The sequence below is a fragment of the Rhincodon typus genome, chromosome 2, assembly GCF_021869965.1.
Source record: "Rhincodon typus isolate 14 chromosome 2, sRhiTyp1.1, whole genome shotgun sequence".
NCBI lineage: Eukaryota > Metazoa > Chordata > Chondrichthyes > Orectolobiformes > Rhincodontidae > Rhincodon > Rhincodon typus.
In genome coordinates, this window is record NC_063333.1 from 114,484,269 (window position 1) to 114,506,078 (window position 21,810).

General features: G+C 40.5%; 1 protein-coding gene across 1 annotated transcript in view; it reads right to left on the reverse strand.

Annotated features, from left to right (window-relative positions):
* The window catches only part of LOC109931158 (GMP reductase 1), a 96,076-nt gene that overhangs the window by 46,990 nt on the left and 27,276 nt on the right, over nucleotides 1-21,810 (reverse strand). Inside the window, exons 2-5 of the mRNA XM_020530499.2 lie at nucleotides 20,566-20,685; nucleotides 5,188-5,271; nucleotides 4,157-4,330; nucleotides 1,702-1,783 (exon numbers count right to left, since the gene is read on the reverse strand). Of these exons, the coding sequence (XP_020386088.1) occupies nucleotides 1,702-1,783; nucleotides 4,157-4,330; nucleotides 5,188-5,271; nucleotides 20,566-20,685 (460 nt within the window). The remainder of the gene's footprint in view (nucleotides 1-1,701; nucleotides 1,784-4,156; nucleotides 4,331-5,187; nucleotides 5,272-20,565; nucleotides 20,686-21,810) is intronic.

Below are 21,810 nucleotides of genomic sequence, written 5' to 3' on the forward strand. Positions count from 1 at the left end.
GGATGAACACAGCAGGCCAAGCAGCATCATAAGAGCAGAGAGGCTCCTCTCTGCTCCTATGATGCTGCTTGGCCTGCTGTGTTCATCCAGCCCTGCACCTTGTTGTCCATGGATGAAAAGTTGGCTTCCGTGATGGTCTGGGCTGTGCATACCACTTTCTGTAGTTTTTTATGGTCCTGGGCAGAGCAGTTGCCATACCAGGCCATTATGTACCCAGACAGTATGCTTTCAATGGTGCATCTGTAGAAGTTGGTAAGGGACCTTATGGACATGCCAAATTTCCTGAGCCACCTGAGGAAGAAGAGGCATTGTTGCGCCTTCTTAACTGTCACATTTATGTGGGAAGTCCAGGACAGGTCGTCAGTCATTGTCATTCCAAGGAACTTGATGCCCTTCACTCTCTCAACCTCAGTTCCATTGATGTAGATGGGGCGTGTTCTCCTTTCTTTCTGAAGTCGATGATCAGTTCTTTACTTTTGCCACATTGAGAGACAGATTGTTTTCATTGCACCATGTCACCAAGCCTTCTATCTCCCTTCTGTATTTTGACTCATCGTTACATGACTTGATAGAGGTGCACAAAATGATCAGAGGTATAGATAGAGTGGACAACCAAAGAACCAGGTAGCTAGTACAAGGGGACATAGTTTCAAAGTGAGTGGAGGTAGATATAGGGGAGACGTCAGAGGTAGGTTCTTTACTCAGAGAGTGGCAGGGGCGTGGAATGCATTGCCAGAGAGGGTAGTGGAGTCACCCTCGTTAGGGACATTTAAGCGGCTATTAGATAGGCATATGGATGATAGTTAAGGTAAGGTTGGAGGTTAGATAGACCTTAGGTTTAGGGTAAAAGTTTGGCACAACATCGTGGGCCGAAGTGCCTGTACTGTGCTGTACTGTTCTATGTTCTATGTACATATGCACCCCACTATAGTGTGTCATCAGCAAACTTGTAGATGGCCTTCATTTGGAATTTGGCAACACAGTCGTAGGTACACAGGAATACAGTAGGGGACTGAGGACACATCCTTCACGGGCTCCAGTGTTGAGTGTTATTGTGGAGGAGACACAGTTACCTATCCTCTCTGTGGCCTATGGGTCAGAAAGCTGAGGATCCATTTGCAGAGGGCGGAACCGAGACCAAGGTCACACAGTTTTAAGATCAGCTTGTGATTTCAAATAAACCTGTTGGGCTGTAGCCTGGTGTTATGTGACTTTGGTGTTCTGACTTATGATTATCGAATTAACAATGTTACAACACCAAGTACAACAAATAAAGAATGCATACATAAATGTGATTGAATTGTCAGGATTCGAGTGCCTGATGGTCAGGCTCAGGGATTACGTTTAGCTTTAGCTGTGAGGGTTAAACACACCTATGGATTAGTGATCAAGTTCTGGGCATTCATGGTCCATGCAGCTTTGTCTGTACAACACTTCTCAATTCATTGACACAAAACGCACACAAAAGTACTTTGAAGGGATTTTTATAGAAAATGTACAAGTTTCAAAACTGCTTAATGTTGCTGGTACAGACTACTGGACAGCTACTGAACTAATCAAGGATATGTCATTTGTCCAGCCTCAAAGAATAAAAACACAAAAGTAACTGCATTTTTCAATGAATGTTTACAAATGGAAATCAGCCGAAGTAACACTTCAGAGCATTTTGTTCCCTCATTACCTGCTATATTATTCAATTACCTGGTCCGATGCCCACTTTGATGATATCAGCTCCTGATAAAATAAGCTCTTCAACCATCTCCCCTGTCACCACGTTACCAGCCTTCAGTTTAAAAAGACAAAAGTGACCAAACATAATAAAATAAAACTCAAAAGCAGAACAGCAGGCACGTTATCTTAAAAGAACACATCTTTGCGTGCCAAGAAGATGATTGTCAGCAAAATTAATGCAAGGAAAATTCATCAGAAAATGATAGGCTATTTCAGCACTTATCACATCAACTATATTTGGAAAGACAAGGACTGATTTTGTCACCTTGGCTTTGTGCGTGGGAAATCATGTCTCACTAACTTAATTGAGTTTTTTAAAGTAGTAACGAAGAGGATTGATGAGGGCAGAGCAGTCGACATGATCTATATGGATTTCACTAAGGCGTTTGGATACAGAACTGGCTCGAAGGTAGAAGACAGAGGGTTGTGGTGAAGGGTTGCTTTTCAGACTGGAAGCCTGTGACCAGCGGTGTGCCACAAAGATTGGTGCTGGGTCCACTGCATTTTGTCATTTATATAACTGATTTGGATGTGAACATAAGAGGTATGGTTAGTAAATTTGCAGATGGCACCAAAATTGGAGGTGTAGTGGACAGTGAAGAAGGTTACCTAAGAGTACAACGGGAATCTTGATCAGATGAGCCAATGGGCCGTGGAGTGACAGATAGAGTTCAATTTAGATAAATGTGAGGTGCTGCATTTTGGAAAGGCAAATCAAGGCAGGACTTATACACTTAATGGTAAGGTCCTGGGGAGTGCTGCTTTACAAAAAGACCTTGGAGTACAAGTTCATAGTTCCTTGAAAGTGGAGTCACAGATAGATAGGATAGTGAAGAAGGCATTTGGTATACTTGCCTTTATTCGTCAGTGCATTGAGTATAGGAGTTTGAGTATAGGATGTTGCAGCTGTACAGGACATTGGTTAGGCCACTTTTGAAATACTACGTGCAATTCTGGTCTCCTTGTTAAAGGAACAATGTTGTGAAACTTGAAAGGGCTCAGAAGGGATTTACAAGGATGTTCCCAGGGTTGGAGGGTTTCAGCTATAGGGAGAATAGGCTGGGGCTATTTTCCCTGGATCATCAGATGCTGAGGGGTAGCCTTGTAGAGGTTTATAAAATAATGAGGGGCATGGATTGGCTGAATAGCCAAGGTCTTTTCCCTGGGGTGGGGGAGTCTAAAACTAGAAGGCATAGGTTTAAGGTGAGAGGGGTAAGATTTAGAAGGGTCCGAAGTGGCAACTTTTTCACGCGGAGGGTGGTGCGTGTATAGAATGAGCTGCCAGAGGAAGTGCTGGATGCTGGTACAAGAACAACATTTAAAAGGCACATGGATGAGTGTATGAATTGGAAGGGTTCAGAGCAATATGGGCCAAGTGCTGACAAATGGGACTAGATTTATATAGGATATCTGGTCTGCATGGACAAGTTGGACCAAAGGATCTGTTTCCGTGCTGTACAACTCTACAACTCTAAATGACAATTGAACCATCATTTTACTTTATCAGCCAACAGAATTCTAAGATGTAGGGGATCTTATCTATCAGCTGGACTCGCACACCACCTCTTTTCATGATGACCTGTTGAATCACATGCCAATCAGGCAGTTGCATAGCCACCAAGGGACCTTCCTCTGGAATGAAGTCCCCATGTGTGAAACCCCACCTAGTGAGCCAATCAAAGGCAGCAGTTTTTTTTGCTTGGCAGCACTGATACAGAGGCTTTGATTGCTGTTTGAAGGTCATCCCTCCCTCTGGATTTCCATGATTATTGAGGACTCAAGTCTCAAGTACATAAATTAAATTTGGGGATAGTTGGGAAAGGAGACAAAGTGGATGTAAGCAAGGGCAGGAAGGCCAGCCCCTTGATCAGACACTGATTGCTGCCCCCAGCCCAATAATGCAGGCCCATTATCTACTCATTGAAACAAATCCCATAAAGAACTACAATTAGCCACAAGATACTCTGATCAATGTTCCTCACTGGAGGTGCTGCCTGGCAAAATTCTCCAGCACATTCTGTTTTAATTTCTGATCTACAGCATTTGCAGTACTTTGTTTCTGTTATAGCAACAGCTGGTTAGTTTTCTTTACTGTTGCCGTATGATCTTAATGATAGATGTCTTTTTCCTAATCCTCGTTATCTGGAAATAAATACTGCAATTTCAGAAATATCAAATTGAATCACATGACTTGTACCGGGTCAGCAATCTTGAATTTCATCAATGCCTCCTTCCTTTTGGCAACCACTGTCAACCACAAAGTATTTTCCAGCTTTTCAACTTGACTGTACTGGAAATGTGTCAAGAAAGAGAGTGGAACCATATTCATACACTCTATGTTGGATTACCCAGTGACTGTCTGCTGCAATAATCTAATATGTTAGAAGATGTTTCACCAGTTGTTTTGTGTGGATGTAATACTCACCATAATTGTGTGTTTCGGAAACTTAGCCCGGACAGTTTTAACTGATTCAACAAAGTATTCTGAGTAACCATTGGCAACATCCAGACAGATGAATTTGATGGCTGGGATTGTTTCCAGAATTGTGTAAAGCTTGTCCAAGTCTTTCTGGCCAGTGCCTGAGCTAACAGCTATGTGCTGAAGGGAGATATCACAACAGAAAGAAAGAGAATGAAAGAATGATTAATCAAGGTGCTGCTTCAAACTGCTATAATCAAAAAGTTAAAAGGGCATTTTGAGTATCTTAAATTCACAATTGGCCTGGAATTCTTTCCATTGGAAATGCATTTCAGAAATTTAGGTTTCAAGGTCAGCAGGCTTCAAATATTTTTCTGTTCCTTTTCAACCTTTCAGGTCTCACAGATCTCCATACTCAAGTACTAATTAAAACAATAAACGTAGAGCTGGACAAACACAGCAGGGTCAGACAGCATCAGACAGCATCTGGATGAAAGGTTTCGGCCTGAAATGTTGACTTTCCTGCTCATCTGATGCTGTCTGACTTGCTGTGTTTGTCCAGCTCCACGTTTATTCACTGTGGCTTTCAGCATCTGCAGTTCTTACTATCTCCTACTAATTATAGCAACCCCAGCTGATGGGAACAGTTTGTGTCAAAAGCCACATTTGTAATATTTATGGTCATGTGCTGCTGAGGCATTAGAAAGCAGAGATGTAAGGTCCAACTATATTTTGGGGTGGGTTCAAACACGAAACTAAGCCTCAATGCTCACAAGAGCAATGGCTTTCCATTCCATCCATTCTGAGGACAAAGATTACATTTTAGCACCATCCATTCCCAACTAAGGAAAGAATTGTCTTCTCTTTAATCCCCACCCGAACACAAATCACCAAAAAAGTGTAAGTGAAATATGCAAAGCACTCCATCACTGACCTAACTGTAAACATAAATAGCAGCAGAGAGATGATAGAGTTTGATCAGAGTACAGATAACATTGTTATTCCATTTTATCTCAAAAAAGAGAGTTTTCAAATACCTCAAGACATTCAGGATGTGATGCTGCAAACTTCTTCCAATCTTCTAGAATGTAGTGTTTATGAATGGCTGTAAACATCGCAAACTACAAAATAAACCAGAATAGTATTTCAGAAAATGGATTGAACACAAATTAAAAGAAATCAGTGGATCTAGTGTTCTGGGAAAACACTTGGTGCCTCAAATGTATACAGCACTAGGATCACTGACCTGCCATTATCAAGCCATTTTCACTAACACAGCTATTTTAACCTTGTCTAAGGTAGTGCATGGTTTCCACATTCAGGTGTTGTGAGACTGACAGCCCTTGACAGCAAAGCTGCATTCAACTGAGTGTGGCATCAAGGAGCCCTGGTAAAACTGGAATCAATGGAAATCCGGGGGCAAAGTCTCCAGTGGTTAGATTCATACCTGACCCATAGGAACGTGGTTGTGGTTGTTGGAAGTCCTGCAGCGATGTCCTGGAGCTGAGTTGACGGAGTTCCTTAGGGTAGTGTCCTAGATCCAAACATCTTCAACTGCTTCATCAATAACCTTCTATCCATCATAAGGTCAGAAGTGGGGATGTTCGCTAATGATTGCACAACATTCAGCATCATTCATGACTCAGATACTGAAGCAGTCCATGTCCAAATGTAACAAGATCTGGCCAATATCCAGGCTTGGGCTGACAAGTGGAGAGTAACATTCATGCCACATGAATGCCAGGCTATGACCGTCACCAATAAGAGACCATCTAACCACTGCCCCTTGATATTCAATGGCGTTACCACCATTGAATTTCCCACTGTCAACATCCTGGGGGTTATCATTGACTAGAAACTCAACTGGACTCACCACATGAACAAAGTGGCTACAAGAGCAGGTCACAGGCTAGGAATACTGTGGCGTGTAATACACCTCCTGACTCCCCAAAACCTGTTAACCATCTATAAGGCACAAGTCAGTGTGTGATAGAATACTCCCCATTTGCCTGGATGAGTGCAGCCCCGACAACACTCAAGATAATTGACACCATCCAGGACAAGGCAGCCCGCTTTATCGACACCACGTCCACAAGCATCCAACCCCTCCACCACCAATGCTCAGTAGCAGCAGTGTGTACTCTCTACAAGATGCACTGCAGAAATTCACCAAAGATCCTCAGACAGCATCTTCCAAACCCACGACAACTTCCATCTAGAAGGCCAAGGACAAAAGATACATGGGAACACAACTACCCTCATGTTTCCCTCCAAGCCACTCACCATGCTGACTTGGAAATATATCGCCATTCCTTCACTGCCGTTGGATCAAAATCCTGGAATTCCCTCCCTAACGGCATTGTGGATCAACCCACAGCAGGTGGACTGCAGTGGTTCAAGAAGGCAGCTCACCACTACCTTCTCAAGGGCAAGTAGGGATGGGCGATAAATGCTGGTCATCCAGTAACGCCCACATCCCACAACTGAGTAATTTTTTAAAAAACTCAACACCCAATCCAGGGCACATTATCAAATAACTTTCAGTTTAATAAGATAACCTCTCACCTGTAAAGGTCAGCATGGATCATAATCTATAGCTTAGTTGGAAATGGCTTTAGTTTCATAAAGTTAGAGCGAGGATCAAGCCCTTTATTACAGCTTATTCCTCATAACCATATAAGTAAAGCAAGCAAGTGAAGCATTTCAATAGGAAAATAAACATTTTAAAACTAGTTTTGAAAGAATGCTATGAATTATGAAAGATTGTGCTTACGTACTTTCTCTAACATTAGTTCAGAATATTCAGCACAGAAAAGTTGGAAATCAGCTGCAGTTTAGTATGTTCTACGCAATATTGTTCTCATGATTATGGACTAGAATAATCTAAATCCCTGGTATTCAAATGAGGGCAGGGTTCATGTGCAGGTGGTGATCATAACTGGCTCCTAATGAGCTAATGGTGTCTGTAGGAAGTGTGTAAATAATGTTATTTTAAAATATGTTTTCATACGACTTACAGTGAAGGGTCTGGGTGTTGTGAATGAAGGACATTGAGGAGATGATTAAGTAGGATTACCTGTGTTATAAAACACAGAACCAGACCAATTCACACCAACCAGTTCATGTCCCATTCCAGCTTCTTCGCGGTTTTCATAGAAACATAGAAAATAGGAGCAGGAGTAGTCCATTCAGCCCATTATTCCTGCTTCACTATTCAATATGATTACCGTTGATCTTTTATCTCAACGTTATATTCCTGCTTCCCCACATACTCCTTGTTACCTTTAATTTCTAGTAATATATTTATTCTTCCTCAACCATATTCAGTGACCTGGCTGCCACAGCTTTCTGTTGTTGAGAATGCCACAAATTCAACACCCTATGAGAGAAGAAATCTTTCCTCACCTCAGTCAGTAAAGGCCTACCCGGTATCCCGAGACCGTGACCCCTCATTCTGCAACCACCTCCGCCCACCCTACCATCGTGCAAGCCTGGGAAACCCAATCTCTGCATTCTAGTCTGTCAAGCCTTGTCAGAATTTTATGTTGCAATGAGATCCCCTTTCATTCTTCAAAACACCAGTGAATACAAGACCAGTTAATCCAAACTCTCCTCATACAACAAACCTGTCACCCAGGAATCAGTCTGGTTCTTCTGTACTAAATTAACTTTGTCAACTTTCTATTCCTTTCTCTCTCAAATATTTGTCTATTTTCCCCCGAAATGCATGTAAACTATTCATTTTAACCACTTCCTGAGGTAGTGAGTTCTACATTCTCATCACACTTTTGGCAAAGAAGTTTCTTCTGAACTCATTTCTAGATTTCTTGGTGACTATCTTATATTGACGAACTCTGGTTATGCTCTTCCCCACAAACAGAAACATTCTCTCTGGATCTATGTTATCAAAATATTCATAATTTTAAAGACTTCTACTGCACAGCCTCCTTTATGTTTTAACAGCAAAGAGATCCAGCCTCTCTGTTCTTTCCCAATAAGTAAACTCAGATATTCCTGGTGTAATCCTTATAAATCTCTCTTTCTTTTCTCTATTTTTCTCTTGTTAGAGATTAACATTAGCTAGCATTCATCTGGTATGGACATAACCAGTTATTTTTCAACTCAAGCCTCGATATTGTCCAAGCCTTGTTGTAGCCTGGTATGAGTTGTTTCATTGTTGGAGTAGTTGCAAATAGAGATTGTCATTGTGCAATCATCAATAAACACCCCTAACTTTATGACAGTTCATAGGTCATTAATGAAGACGATGATGAATGGTGACTAGTGAAAATGGTTGGGATGAAGATGCTCCCCAGAGGAACACTTATACAGATGTGATGATGTTGCAATTATCATCATCATTTTCTTGTGTCAGATATGAATTCAGCCATTGGAAAATTTCCCCTGCTTCCCCCATTGTTAGCCTTACCAGGTGCTTCTTGGTGCCATTACTTTATCAAAAATCACCTCACTAATTGAATCTTTGAAACTTATGGCACACAAGAAAGCCATTCAAACCATGGTGCTCATACTGGTTCTTTAAAACAACAGTTGTGCTTAACTTCACAACTCAATTTTGGCCATAACCGGATAAGTTCCTCAATTACCTGTTCAGTTCCCTTTTAAAATTATTTATGAAATCAATTTCAATCATTTTTTCAGGCAGAATGTTCTATATCCCAGCAACATTTGTCCTCTTTGGTCTAGATATTTTACCAATTATTTTAAATTTATAACTTCTAGTTATTGATCCACTCATCAGAAGGATTAATTTTTTTCCTCCATCAATGTAATGAAAGTCTCATATTGTAAAAACCTCTGTTAGGTGCCTTTTAACCTTCTATATCTCAAAGTTACAACAATCCTAACTTTTCCAACTTCTCCTCATCACCGAAATCCCTCATCCTTGCTTAAATCTTGGTAATTTTTCACCGCATCCTTTCATAGATCTATATCTTCCTTAAAAAGTGGTGCCAGAATTATCCATAACACTCCAAGTGAGGTCTAAGCAATGATTTATAAAGTTCCTATATTATATCTATACTAAATTGAGGGCAACTGCTCTCAGTTTTCTGGCACTGAGCTCTTACATTGTCGCCTGAGTCAAGGCTACAATAAGTTTGTGCCTGCACAGTTCTGAATAGACTCACATTCATGAGTGCACAAAACAGGAATTTGAGCATGGAGTTCAGTTAGCTTCCTGCAGCCATCTGTTGATTAACATAACAGCTGCTCATTAACAACTGCAGTGCAGATGCAGCTTTAATTCAAAGTCACTGTCTAAGGAAAGTAATTTGAGCCCTAACTCTAAATTCACACTTCAAATATTAATGATCAGTGTGAAGTAAGCATTACTTTCAATTATATTAAGAAATTACCCATAAATTTCAATGTTTAGCTACCTGAAGTTAGATTTTCTACAGACGTTTTTTGGAAAGGGGAACAAAGGACAATGAAATTAAATTCTGGAATCAGCATGGAGACTTTGATTTGAGTGAAACCTACACAAACCTGTGGCACCAAGGAAATCTCTGAAATACCTTCAAGTTCATCATCTGAAATGAGGTCAGTATCACTACTATCTCTAGCACTCAAGTAGAATAAACCATCATTCTATGAAAAAAAAACTCTGAGTAATGTACCTAAAAGCTGGTTTGGATTGGGATCTAACAAATCAGTGATAGGATGCTGCAAATACACTGCAAGGCTTGCCATGGTGCACCAGTGTGAACTGACTCAAACAACATCCAGAGAGCAGTCAGCTCTGGTCCCTTCATCCCTGCCACAACCAACTTAAAGAAATTTTCAACATTATTTCATAGCCAGTGTTGATTAGTCACAAGGCAGCTTATAAAGCAAGGATGAATCAAGCCATTGGAAAGGAGCCAATAGTCCAGACGGTTGTGAAGATGGCTGAATAAACATGTGGGGAGATCATCAAGCTACTTGATGTAAGTTACTATCATTGAACCATGAGCCACTTTCCTTTGCTTGTACTTGTTGAGAAACTAAATGGTATGTATCTTAGAAACACCAATGGGAGTCGAACACAAGTGTGAACCTTCATTCACTTCCTATTCGAGGTTGTTCATTAGGCCTATGACACTTAGGTGCAATCCGCATACTATATAAGGATTCTGACAGCACTGACAGAAGTAACAAGGAGAAATTTACTGGGACAGGTTAAGTACTTAGATGATTATATCCCACAAATGAAATTTTTTTAGAATCTAAGATATTGACAGTGCAAATGCAATGGGATCCTGAACTGCATCAACTCAACATTCATGGAGAAGTGTAACCCAGAATAGGAAAATAATTTGACTGGCTTTGTGCAAGTGGAGTGAACATCGCCTTTACAAAGCTGCCTTATGAGATGTCTAAATGGAATTCACTGTATGGTGCATTAATTTGAACTTGTTGCCAATGTTCATAAAGAGACATCTACTTCACTAGAGACATTGATGGTTTCTTGACTTCATATTCATCATTGTACAGAAAGTCATCCAAATCTATTCAGGACCTTAGTAAAATGGCTGAATTGTTGGTGGAAATGATCCTTAGACCAACATAATTAGAGGGAACTCATTTGGTTGATCACAGGCATTGGTAAAAGTGGAGAGGCATCATCCAACTACTGTTGACCATCTAAATTACCTAAGTAAGCAGCGGGCAGCAGTCAATAAAGAAGATACTTCTAAAGCAAGATGAATTATAAAGAAGTTCACCTCCTACAAATTCCTTGATAAATGTGAGGTGCTGCATTTTGAAAAGGCAAATCATGGCAGGACTTATACATTTAATTGTAAGGTCCTGGGGAGTGTTGCTGAACAAGGAGACCTTGGAGTGCAGGTTCATAGTTCCTTGAAAGTTGAGTCACAGGTAGGTGGGATAGCGAAGAAGGCATTTGGTATGCTTGCCTTTATTGGTCAGTGCATTGAGTATAGGAGTTGGGAGGTCTTGCTGAGGCTTTACAGAACATTGGTTGGGCCGCTTTTGGAATAGTGCATGCAATTTTGGTCTCCCTGCTACAGGAAGGATGTTGTGAAACTTGAAAGGATTCAGAAAATATTTACAAGGATGTTGCCCGGGTTGGAGGGTTTGAGCGATAGGGCGAGGCTGAATAGGCTGGGCCTATTTTCCCTGGAGCGTCAGAGGCTGAGGGGTGGCCTTATTGAGGTTTATAAAATCATGAGGGGTGTGGATAGGATGAATGGGCAAGGTCTTTTCCCCAGAATGGGAGAGTCCAAAACTAGAGGGCATAGGTTTAAGGTGAGAGGGGAAAGATTTAAAAGGGACCTAAGGGGCAACATTTTCACACAGAGGATAGTGCATGTTTGGAATGAGCAGCCAGAGGAAGAGGTGGAGGCTGGAACAATTACAACATTTAAAAAGCATCTGGATGGGTAAATGACTAAGAAGGGTTTAGAAGGAAATGGGCCAAATGCTGGCAAATGGGACTAGATTAATTTCGGATATCTGGTCAGCATGGATGAGTTGGACCAAAGGGTCTGTTTCCATGCTGTCCAGCGCTATGTCTCTATGACATGGCACTGTGTATGGATGTTTCAAGTAGCCATCGCATCCGTCTCTTTTTTTCCGGAGGGACAATATAAGAATACCTGAAGTGAATCACAGTGTTATCACAACCAAGAGGTCCTGCATGACAATGACAGGCATGCAACGGCTCCATACTAAGATCCATTAAAGAAGAGTGCTGTGACGGGACCTGAATTGAAAGGGCTTATGGAAGGTGAAGCTTACATCTCAATCTCACAAAAACCATCATGAGGCATAGGTCCACTGCCTCTGAAAGCAATTTGGTTCATTGTCAATTAACTAAGATTCCTGAAGCTGTGACAATACTTAATCAGGAAAATTGTCAACAGGAACCAAAAGACTACGGAAGATACCAATGTTCAAATACTACTGGGACACTCCAAAGACATCCTTGCATCTCATGGATTGAAAGTTAATAGAGCTATGCTCGTGTGCATCTCACTAAAGAAGGCAGTCCAAAAAGTACAGTGTAATACCATGGCACACTTTATGAAGTTGACACTTTAAAGAGAAGCAAGAGGAATTCTATAACTTTTTCCATTAAATGGAAATCATAGAAATAATATCATTGGCCATGAGTAAAGTGATGAAGGTCTTCTCCTTCATGAACAAAATCAAAAATAATTGGTGAGTCAATCTTAAGAACCAAACCAAAGGAGAAGACTTTGAAAAATACATATAATGACACACTGAGAAAGCGACAGACATAAAATACCAGAAAGCCATGTTTAGTTATTTCTTATAAAGTGCATTTTGCATAACTATGAAGAACAAATTAAATATTTATAGAAACTTAGGTATTTGCTGATTTTGTTTATAATGGACATATTCAATTCAATCAAAATAGCTGACACCCTCATTTCATATGTTTTCCTGTTCTGGTGCTGTTTGACACTGAACACACTTTGCAAAATAAGTTTTTTAATCTAGCACATGGTTAACATACTATTTTGATCTGATTATTTGTTGGCTTTTGATTGAAGTATTGTATATTATGCAATCTTCCAGTCTGTTGTTTTGTGCTACCTCATCTGTCTAAAGAAAGATACCCTGACACAATCAATCAACAGAAGTACAAGTACACGGGCTAGCGAAAATGAAAGAGGAACAGCTGAAAATCAAAACATTTCCTTAAACGGAATCTTAGACGGAGCTCTCACTGGGGTTATGGGGTATATTTTGACCCATCATATGCTTCAGTAGATGACCTCTCATTTTTCCAAACTCCAGATAAAAAAGGCCCAGTCTACTCAATCTCTTCATCTCCCCTTAGCCCAGAAATCTGTGTAGTAACCTATTTTGCTATCCTGTTTTTTTTCTGCTAAAACAGAAAACTATATCTTTCTCCTTTCACATTATATTCTATTTGCAACAGTCTCGCCCAGTCACTGAACCTGTCCAAATTCTTTTGCGGCTTCCTGCAACTTGGGCAAGTTGAGGGAACAGGAGCTGTTTGGGGATTATCAGGAATTAGGAACTAAAGAACAGGTCCTCAAGGGTTATAATCTCCAGATTACTACCTGAGCCACATGCAAATTGGCATAGAGATGTGAGAATAAGTGAAGTAAACACGTGGTTAAAAGATTGGAGTGGAAAAGATGGGTTTCATTTCATGGGGCACTGCCATCAGTATTGGAACAGGAGGGATCTGTACCGTTGGGACGGTTGTCACCTGAACCGAGTTGAGACCAATTTCCAGCAAAAAGGTTAAATAGGGTGATCAAAGGACTTTAAATTAGAAAGTAGAGGGTCGGGGGAAGAGAAGGGTAAAACTCCAAGTAGTATAACGGCCAATGGGAAACAAAGCGGCAAGTTAACATCTGTGGGGGTGGATTCAACTGCATGGAAAAGTATGAAAGAAATGAAAAGAAAGGAGAACTCAGGAGAGGTTATTAAAGTCTCCAGAACACAAAATAGAACAGCATGTTTGGAAAGGGTTAGGAATCAAACTTCCAGCACACCAGATAACCGAATGACAATGAGAAGAGGGACAGTAAATACAGGACTGAAGGTGTTGTTATCCAAATGCAAGCAGTATAGAAAATAAGGTAAATGAGCTTGTGGCGCAGATCGAAATCGGCAGGTATGATGTCGTGGGCATCATGGAGACATGGCTGCAAGGGGATGAGGACTGGGAGCTAAATATCCAAGGATGTATATCCTATCAAAAAGACAGGTAGGTGGGCAGAGAGGGTGAGGTTGCCTAATTAGTAGTAAATGAAATTAAATCAATAGCAAGAAATGGCATACGGTCAAATGATGTAGAATCTGTGTGGGTAGCGTTAAGGAACCGCAAAGGTGAAAAAACCATAATGGGAGTTATACACAGGCCTCCAAACAGTAGTCAGGATGTGGGGCACAAAATATACCAGGAGACAGAAAAGGCATGAAAGAAAGGCAAGGTTATAGTGATTGTGGGGGATTTCAATATGAAGGTGGACTGGAAAAATCAGGTTAGTAGTGGATTGCAAGAATTTGTGGAATGTTGATGAGATGGTTTTTTGGAACAGCTTGTGGTGGAGCCCACTAGGGAACAGGCAATTCTGGATTTAGTGATGTGCAATGAGGCAGACTTGTTAAGGGAGCTTAAGGTGAAGGAACTCTTAGGAGACAATGACCATAACATGATAGAATTTACTCTGCAATTTGAGAGGCAGAAGCTGGAATAAGATGTAACGGTATTACAGTTGAATAAAGGCAACTACAAAGGCATGAGGGAGGAGCTGAGCAGAATTGACTGGGAGAGGAGCCTAGCCGGAAAGACAGTGGAATAGCAATGGTAGGAGTTTCTGGGAGTAATTCAGGAGACATAACAAAAATTCATCCCTAGGAAAAAGCAGCATACTAAAGGGAGGATGAGGCAACCATGGCTGACTAGGGAAGTCAGGGACAGCATAAAAGCAAAAGAGAAAGCATATAATGCGGCAAAGGGCATTGAGAAGCCAGAGGATTAGGAAGCCTATAAAGACCAACAGAGGACAACTATAAAAGTAATATAAAAGAAGATTGCAAGAGTTTCCTTTATATATGTAAAGGGCAAAAGAGAGGCAAAAGTGGACATTGGGCCGCTGGAAAATGATACTGGAGCAGCAGTAATGGGGAACGAAGAAATGGCGGAGGAACTGAACAAGCACTTTGCGTCAGTCTTCGCAGTAGAAGACAAAAGAAACATCCTAAAAATTCAAGAGTCGGGTGGGGGTGGGGGTCGTGGTGGCAGAAGTGAATACGGTAGCCATCACCAAGGAGAAGGCACTAGAAAAACTGAAAGGTCTGAAGGTGGATAAATGACCTGGACGAGATGGACTACATGGCAGAGTTCTGAAGGAGATAGCTGAAGATAAAGTGCAGGCGTTAGTGGTGATCTTTCCAGGAATCACTGGAGTCAGGAAGATTTCTAGAGGACTGTAAAATCATTACTGTAACCACTCAACCCCATTTAAGAATGGAGTAAGGCAGAAAACAGGAAATTACAGGCTGATTAGCCTGACCTCTGTTGTTGGTAAGATTTTGGAGTCCATTGTGAAGGATGAGATTTCTAAATACTTGGAAGTGCATGATAAAATAGGGCAAAATCAGCATGGTTTCATCAAGAGGAGGTCATGTCTAATAAATCTGTTAGAATTCTTTAAGGAGGTAACGAGCAGGTTAGATCGAGGAGAGCCAATGAATGTTGTCTACTTGGACTTCCAGAAAACCTTTGACAAGGTGCCTTGGAGGCTGCTGAGTAAGATAAGAGCCCATAGTGTTAGAGGCAAGGTACTAGCATGAATAGAAGATTGGCTGCCTGGCAGAAAGCAGACAATGGGGATAAAAGGGTCCTTTTCAGGATGGCAGCTGGTGACTAGTTCTGCAGGGGTCAGTGTTGGGAGCACACCTTTTCACTTTATACATTAATAATCTAGATGAAGGAACTCAGGGCACTCTGGCTATGTTTGCAGAAAATACAAAGATAGGTGGAGGGACAGGTAGTATTGAGGAGGCAGGGAGGCTGCAGAAGGATTTAGACAGGTTAGGAGAGTAGACAAAGAAGTGGCAGATGAAATATTACGTGGGAAAGTGTGAGGTCATGCACTTTGGCATAAACTATTTTCTAACTGGGGAGAAAATTCAGAAATCTGAAGTGCAAAGGGACTTGGGAGTCCTAGTCCAGGATTCTCTTAAGGTAAACGTACATGTTGAGTCAGTAGTTAGGAAAGTAAATACAATGTTGGCAATTACAGAACTAGAATATAAAAGCAGGAATGTACTTCTGAAGCTTTATAACGCTCTGGTCAGACCACATCTAGAATAGTGTGAGCAATTTTGGGCACCATACCTCAGGAAGGATATACTGGCCCTGGAGAGGTTCCAGAGGAGTTCACAAGAATGATCCCAGGAATAGAAGGCTTAACATATGAGGAACGTTTGAGGACTCTGGATCTACACTCGATGAAGTTTAGAAGGATGAGGGGGGATCTAATTGAAATTTACACAATACTGAACAGTCTGAACAGAGTGGACGATGGGAAGATGTTTCAATTAGCAGGAGATGTTTCCATTAGGAGGACCTGAGGGCCTTGGAGTAAAGGGAAAGCCCTTTAGAACAGAGACGAGGAGAAACCTCTTCAGCCAGATAGTGGTGAATCTATGGAACTCATTGCCACAGAAGGTTGTGGAGACCAGGTCATTGAGTATATTTAAGACAGAGATAGACAGTTTCTTGATTGTCAAGGGGATCAAATGCTTTGGGGAGAAAATGGGAGAATGGGGTTGAGAAACTTATCAGCTTTGATTGAATGGTGGAACAGACTCAATGGGCTGAATGGGCTAATTTCTGCTCCTATGTCTTATGGTCTTATATAGAGTCACAGCCATGGCCATAGAGTCATACAGCCATACAGCAAGGAAACAGACCCTTCAGTCCAACTAGTCCATGCCAAACCTGTTCCCAAACTAAACTAGTCCCACCTGCCTTTGCTTGGTCCATATCCCTCCAAACCTTTCCTATTCATGAACTTGTCCAAATGTCTTTTAAATGTTGTAACTGTATCTGCATCCACCACTTCCTCTGGCAGTTCATTCCATATACGAACCACTCTGTGTAAAGACCTTGCTCCTCATGTCCTTTCTAAATCTTTCCCCTCTCTCTTTAAAAATATGTCCCCAAATTTTGAACTCCCTCAACCTAGAGAAAAGACTTTTGCTATTCACCTTATCTATGCCCCTCATGAATTTATAAACCTCCAATTTAATAATATTCTTCCTATAGCAGGGCAAACAGCACTGTGCACAGTACTCCAGAAGAGGCCTCACCAACTTCTTGTACAACCTCAGCATGACATCCCAACTCCTACACTCAAAGGTCTGAGCAATGAAGGCAAGAATGCTAAACGCCTTCTTAACCACCCTATATATATGTGACGCAAATTTCAAAGAATTATATACAACATGCAGAAACCTGTTTTAGAACTCAAATGAGTTCTGTCTTGAATATTTGGACAAAACAAGGAGGCTGGTAGATATATCTATACATAGTTTTAATGTAAGTTAATCAGCTGGAATGACACACTGGAATTATATCACACAATGTATAGTATTAAGTATTGAGTGCGTTAGGAATCTTACAGTCTGATTTAAACTCAGTATTCCTAAACAAGCCTCAGGCACTTTTACAATAAAACTTAATTTTCATGTTGCTTCATGCAGTCTAACTAAACTTAAAGTTGTCACACAGGTTTAAACAACATATCCTCTAACTCACCAGGAACATCAATGATACAAAAACATTACATACACACAAATTTAATGCATTGCAGCCTTCACATAACGTCAACCCACATTCACCTTAAACACATTAAACATTGCATGAAGGCACTTAAAATCCAACAGTGAGGCAGCCACACAAGGAGATGTTGAGACAGGTGGTCAACAGCTTGGTAAGAGAAGTAGGTTTAAGGCCAGTCTTATAAGATGAGCAGTTTGGAGAAGCTTATAGAGCAGGGGGCTAAGGCTAGCATCATTCATTATAGACAGTTTAAAGTCAGGAAAGTAGAAGAGACTAGAATTGGAGAAGTGCAGATATGTAGGTGGTCTGTAGGGTTGGTGACAGAACACCGTTAGAGAGAGAGAGAGAGAGAGTGAGAGAGTGACGAAGAGCTGGGATGTTTGAAAACAGGGAGGAGAATTTTCAAGTTCAGCTTTAACCACTACCAATGGAATGAAAACCAGGCAGATTTGATAAGCTGCAGATGATATGCTATGCTTGAAATCTTTCCAGACAGGAGAGGTGAAAATTCACTGAAAGTTCTCCAGGGATAGCATCTGGGAATTACTCATTCCAAAGTGAATTGAATTAAATTGAAGAGATATACTGGTGTTTTGCATTCACCATGTTCCATTTTGAAGTTCAGCTTCAGCAAAACTTACGAGCCTGTTCATTTTAATCTAAACTACAAGTGAAAGATTCAGGAGACAGAAATGCTTTCATTAAATATAGAAACCACAAAGCATATAGCTTGTCCTTGGGAAAAGTGGAAAGGGTTAACTTTGTCAGTATATAATCACTCATTCATAAGAATTAGAACTGTGATCACATAGGTAACTTCAACTAAAGAGTTTAGAAAGGATCAGGGCTCATAATCCCAAGTTCTGTAAAGCATAAACTATGACAGAAATGATTCCCCCACCCCTACTCCATAGAAAATTGGGACTGTGGAAAAGACTTTTGGCTAAAATTATGACTCACTAAGTTCCTTTAACTGAGAGTGGCATCTATTTCTTGCTAGGATGTAATTATATTACATTTATATAATTACAATATAATTATAATTATATTAATACTCTCTGATAATTAACCAAACCACAGTTGATGCTAATGTATTGCCCTGAAGCCCAAGTCCTCATTTTATGTCATACTGTAACCTCTTCTGTGGTAACTTATAGAATGCATTTGGGAAATCCAAATACTCTACATCTACCAACTCCATCTGACACACCAAGTTAGTTACAAAGAATTTGAACAAATTTGTCAAATGAAATTTAACTTTCATAAATCTGTCTTGACTCTGAATGACTTGCATTTGTTTTCTTTCTCATTTCTCAAATGGCGAGGTTGCATTTGCTACCTCCCAATCTAGAATCTAGGAAAATGTCAGAAGCAATTTAAAGCTGATTTCAATGTCAATGAAATTTTGGCCTCTATGCCATGTTCAGCACTGTCTAATGATTGTGTATATATGTGTCCGTGTGTGTGTGTGTGTGTGTGTGTGTGTCCTTGAACCAGGGGCAGTTGTGAGTTCAATACTTAACTGTAGTGTTTACTTTTTTCTCTTCCATATTTTGTTTTTAGGTTTTGGAAACACATTTCTGAGAAGATGCGCTGGAAAAGGTCTAAACAACACATACTTTACCAATTACAAATCTCCTTTGCATACCTTTGTGAATATCACAAAATCTGACCCAAATTTAAGAAGGGATGACAAGTTTTTATGATTTAAATGAATTTAGAAGGTTCACTCAACTCATTCCTGGGGTGAAGGGATTATTTTAAGAAGAAAGGTTGAACAAGTTTGGCATTCACATTAAAGTTTAAAAGAATGAGCAATGATCTTATTGAAACATGTAAGATCCTGCAGGAATCTAATAATGTGCATATGAGGTGTATGTTTCCTGTTATGGGGGTCTCTAGAACAAGGGAACACAGCTCAAGAATAAGAGGATTTCTTTTAACATGGAAATTAGGAGCTTTTTTTACTCCTCTGGTTATGGATAGTCTGTAGAATTGTTTTCCCCAGGAAACAGTGGAGGCTGGGTCATTGATTTTATCCAAGACAGTTAGGCAGATAGAATAGAATAGAATCCCTACAGTATGGAAACAGGCCATTTGGGCCAACAAGTCCACAACACTCCTCCGAAGAGCACCCCACCCAGACTCATTTCCCTACTCCTGTATTTCCATGTCTAACTCACCTAACCTAAACATCCCTGGGCACCATGGGCAACTTAGCATGGCCAATCCACCTACCCTGCATATCTTTGGACTGTGGGAGGAAACCGGAACACCCAGAGGAAACCGACGCAGACATGGGGAGAATGTGCAAACTCCACACAGACAGTCGCCCGAGGTTGGAATTGAACCCAGGTCCCTGGCGCTGTGAAGCAGCAGAGCTAACCCAAATAGACAAGGGAGTCAAAGGTAATGGGGGAAGTCAGGGAAGTGGACAGCCATGATCTATTGAATGGCAGAGCAGGCACCTGACTCCTATGTTCCTTAATTCTAGATATGAAATTCAATTTGGTAGCAATAGCAAAGGGGCTCTTGCTTCTTTCTATTTGATGCTCCCCATACTGTCAAGTAACAGTAATTCTGTAATAGTAGGAACTGCAGATGCTGGAGAATCCGAGACAACAAGATGCAGAGCTGGATGAACACAGCAGGCCAAGCAGCATCATAGGAGCAGGAAGGCTGACGTTTCGGGACTAGACCCTGAAGGGTCATACTTAATGGTGTATCCTACAAATGTAAACAGTTCAGTTCAAATTTATCTTAACTAATGGAGTGCTTGATGATTCAGTGCAGTAAATAAACAGGTTGCCCTTCTCGAACCAAGAGAAGAAATATAGGGTTTTTTTTTCCTGAGTACACTGTAAAGGTTAAAATAAAATAACAGGTGCTGCTTTATTTCAAGTCTCCAGGGTGCAATTCATCATCAACTGACAGAGAAGGAGGATTATTTAACCATCATCTGATAGGAAGATTGTCAAAATAACACTGCTGATTATAGCTCATCAAGCACAGACAATTTGACAGTCACACAGCCAGTAGTTAAACACATGCTTATTAGTAAAAATGTATCCTAAAATAAAAGGTGACCCACCTTACTTAAAACTTCAGCCATTTCAAATGTACCAACTGTATCCATGTTAGTTGCTATAAGTGGGATTCCAGTGTAGGTCTGTTTGGAGTTGCGGAACGTAAAGGTTCTTCTGAGATCCACCTACAGAGGTGAAAAAAATGCTGTGAAACAGGCACCTATTCCACTCACTTTAACTTTTTTTTTAAATTGTTCCTGTCTGATTTACAAAACTTGTTAACATCTACTTATTAATGGGACTTATTATTATTTTCCCAATAAGTATTATTTCCCCATTTCCTTTTATTTTCACCTGTCTCCCAAACTAGTTTCTTAAATCTTTTGGTCAAAGGTTCTGAATGGTCACAATTGTTAATATTTGCAATTATATTGCAAGCTTATCAACCATTGACGATGAGAAGAATGCACTCTCTTTAGCTTTATTTTCCTTCACCCTCTTACTGATAACTTGGCCAATTTTTCTTTGAGAGCATCTTTCAAACTCATGACCATTAACTAGCAGGACGTGGGTGTGTAAGAATACCATTACCTCCAGATTTCTTCATAAATCACACACCATCCTGAGTTAGACACATATCACCATTTCCTTACTGTCAATGGGACAAGATCCTGAAATTTTCTTTCTAAGTGTACCATCAGAGTATCTTCACCGCATAAACTGAAGCAGCTCGAGGCAGCAGCCTACTCCTACCTTAGAGAAACTAAAGAACTAGGGATAGATAATAAAAGCCCAACTTACTAGTGATGCCCACATCCCACCAATAAATTAAACAAATATTTCATAGCCTCAGATGGATGTACAATTGTGAATGAGTTAATATGTCAGAATTTTTAGATCAACATGTCAATGTTTCAATTACTTTACTTCACTCACAAATGTTGCTTACTTGAACTCAGAAATCTGTAGATTCTATAGTTTCTGCAGTGCTTTTTTCTCCTCACTGTTGATAATAATGGCCATACAAACATTTACACTTATGCCAATTATCACATTGCCTCCCTTCGTCATTAGTTTATTCACATGCCATCTGTCTGACTTAAAGCACACACAAGGAATTTCTTAGGTGGAGGAATTATTTTTGGTAGACACTATGGCAATTGCTACTTAGAGGGACATTGCCTCCACCACGATAATAACACGATTACGTGTGATAAATGAATTTACACACATTTGTTGCACAGTAGAAAGATGATATCTGTTCCCAAGTAACATCACACAAAGCATTAATCCTTTTGCTTTTTTGGCTG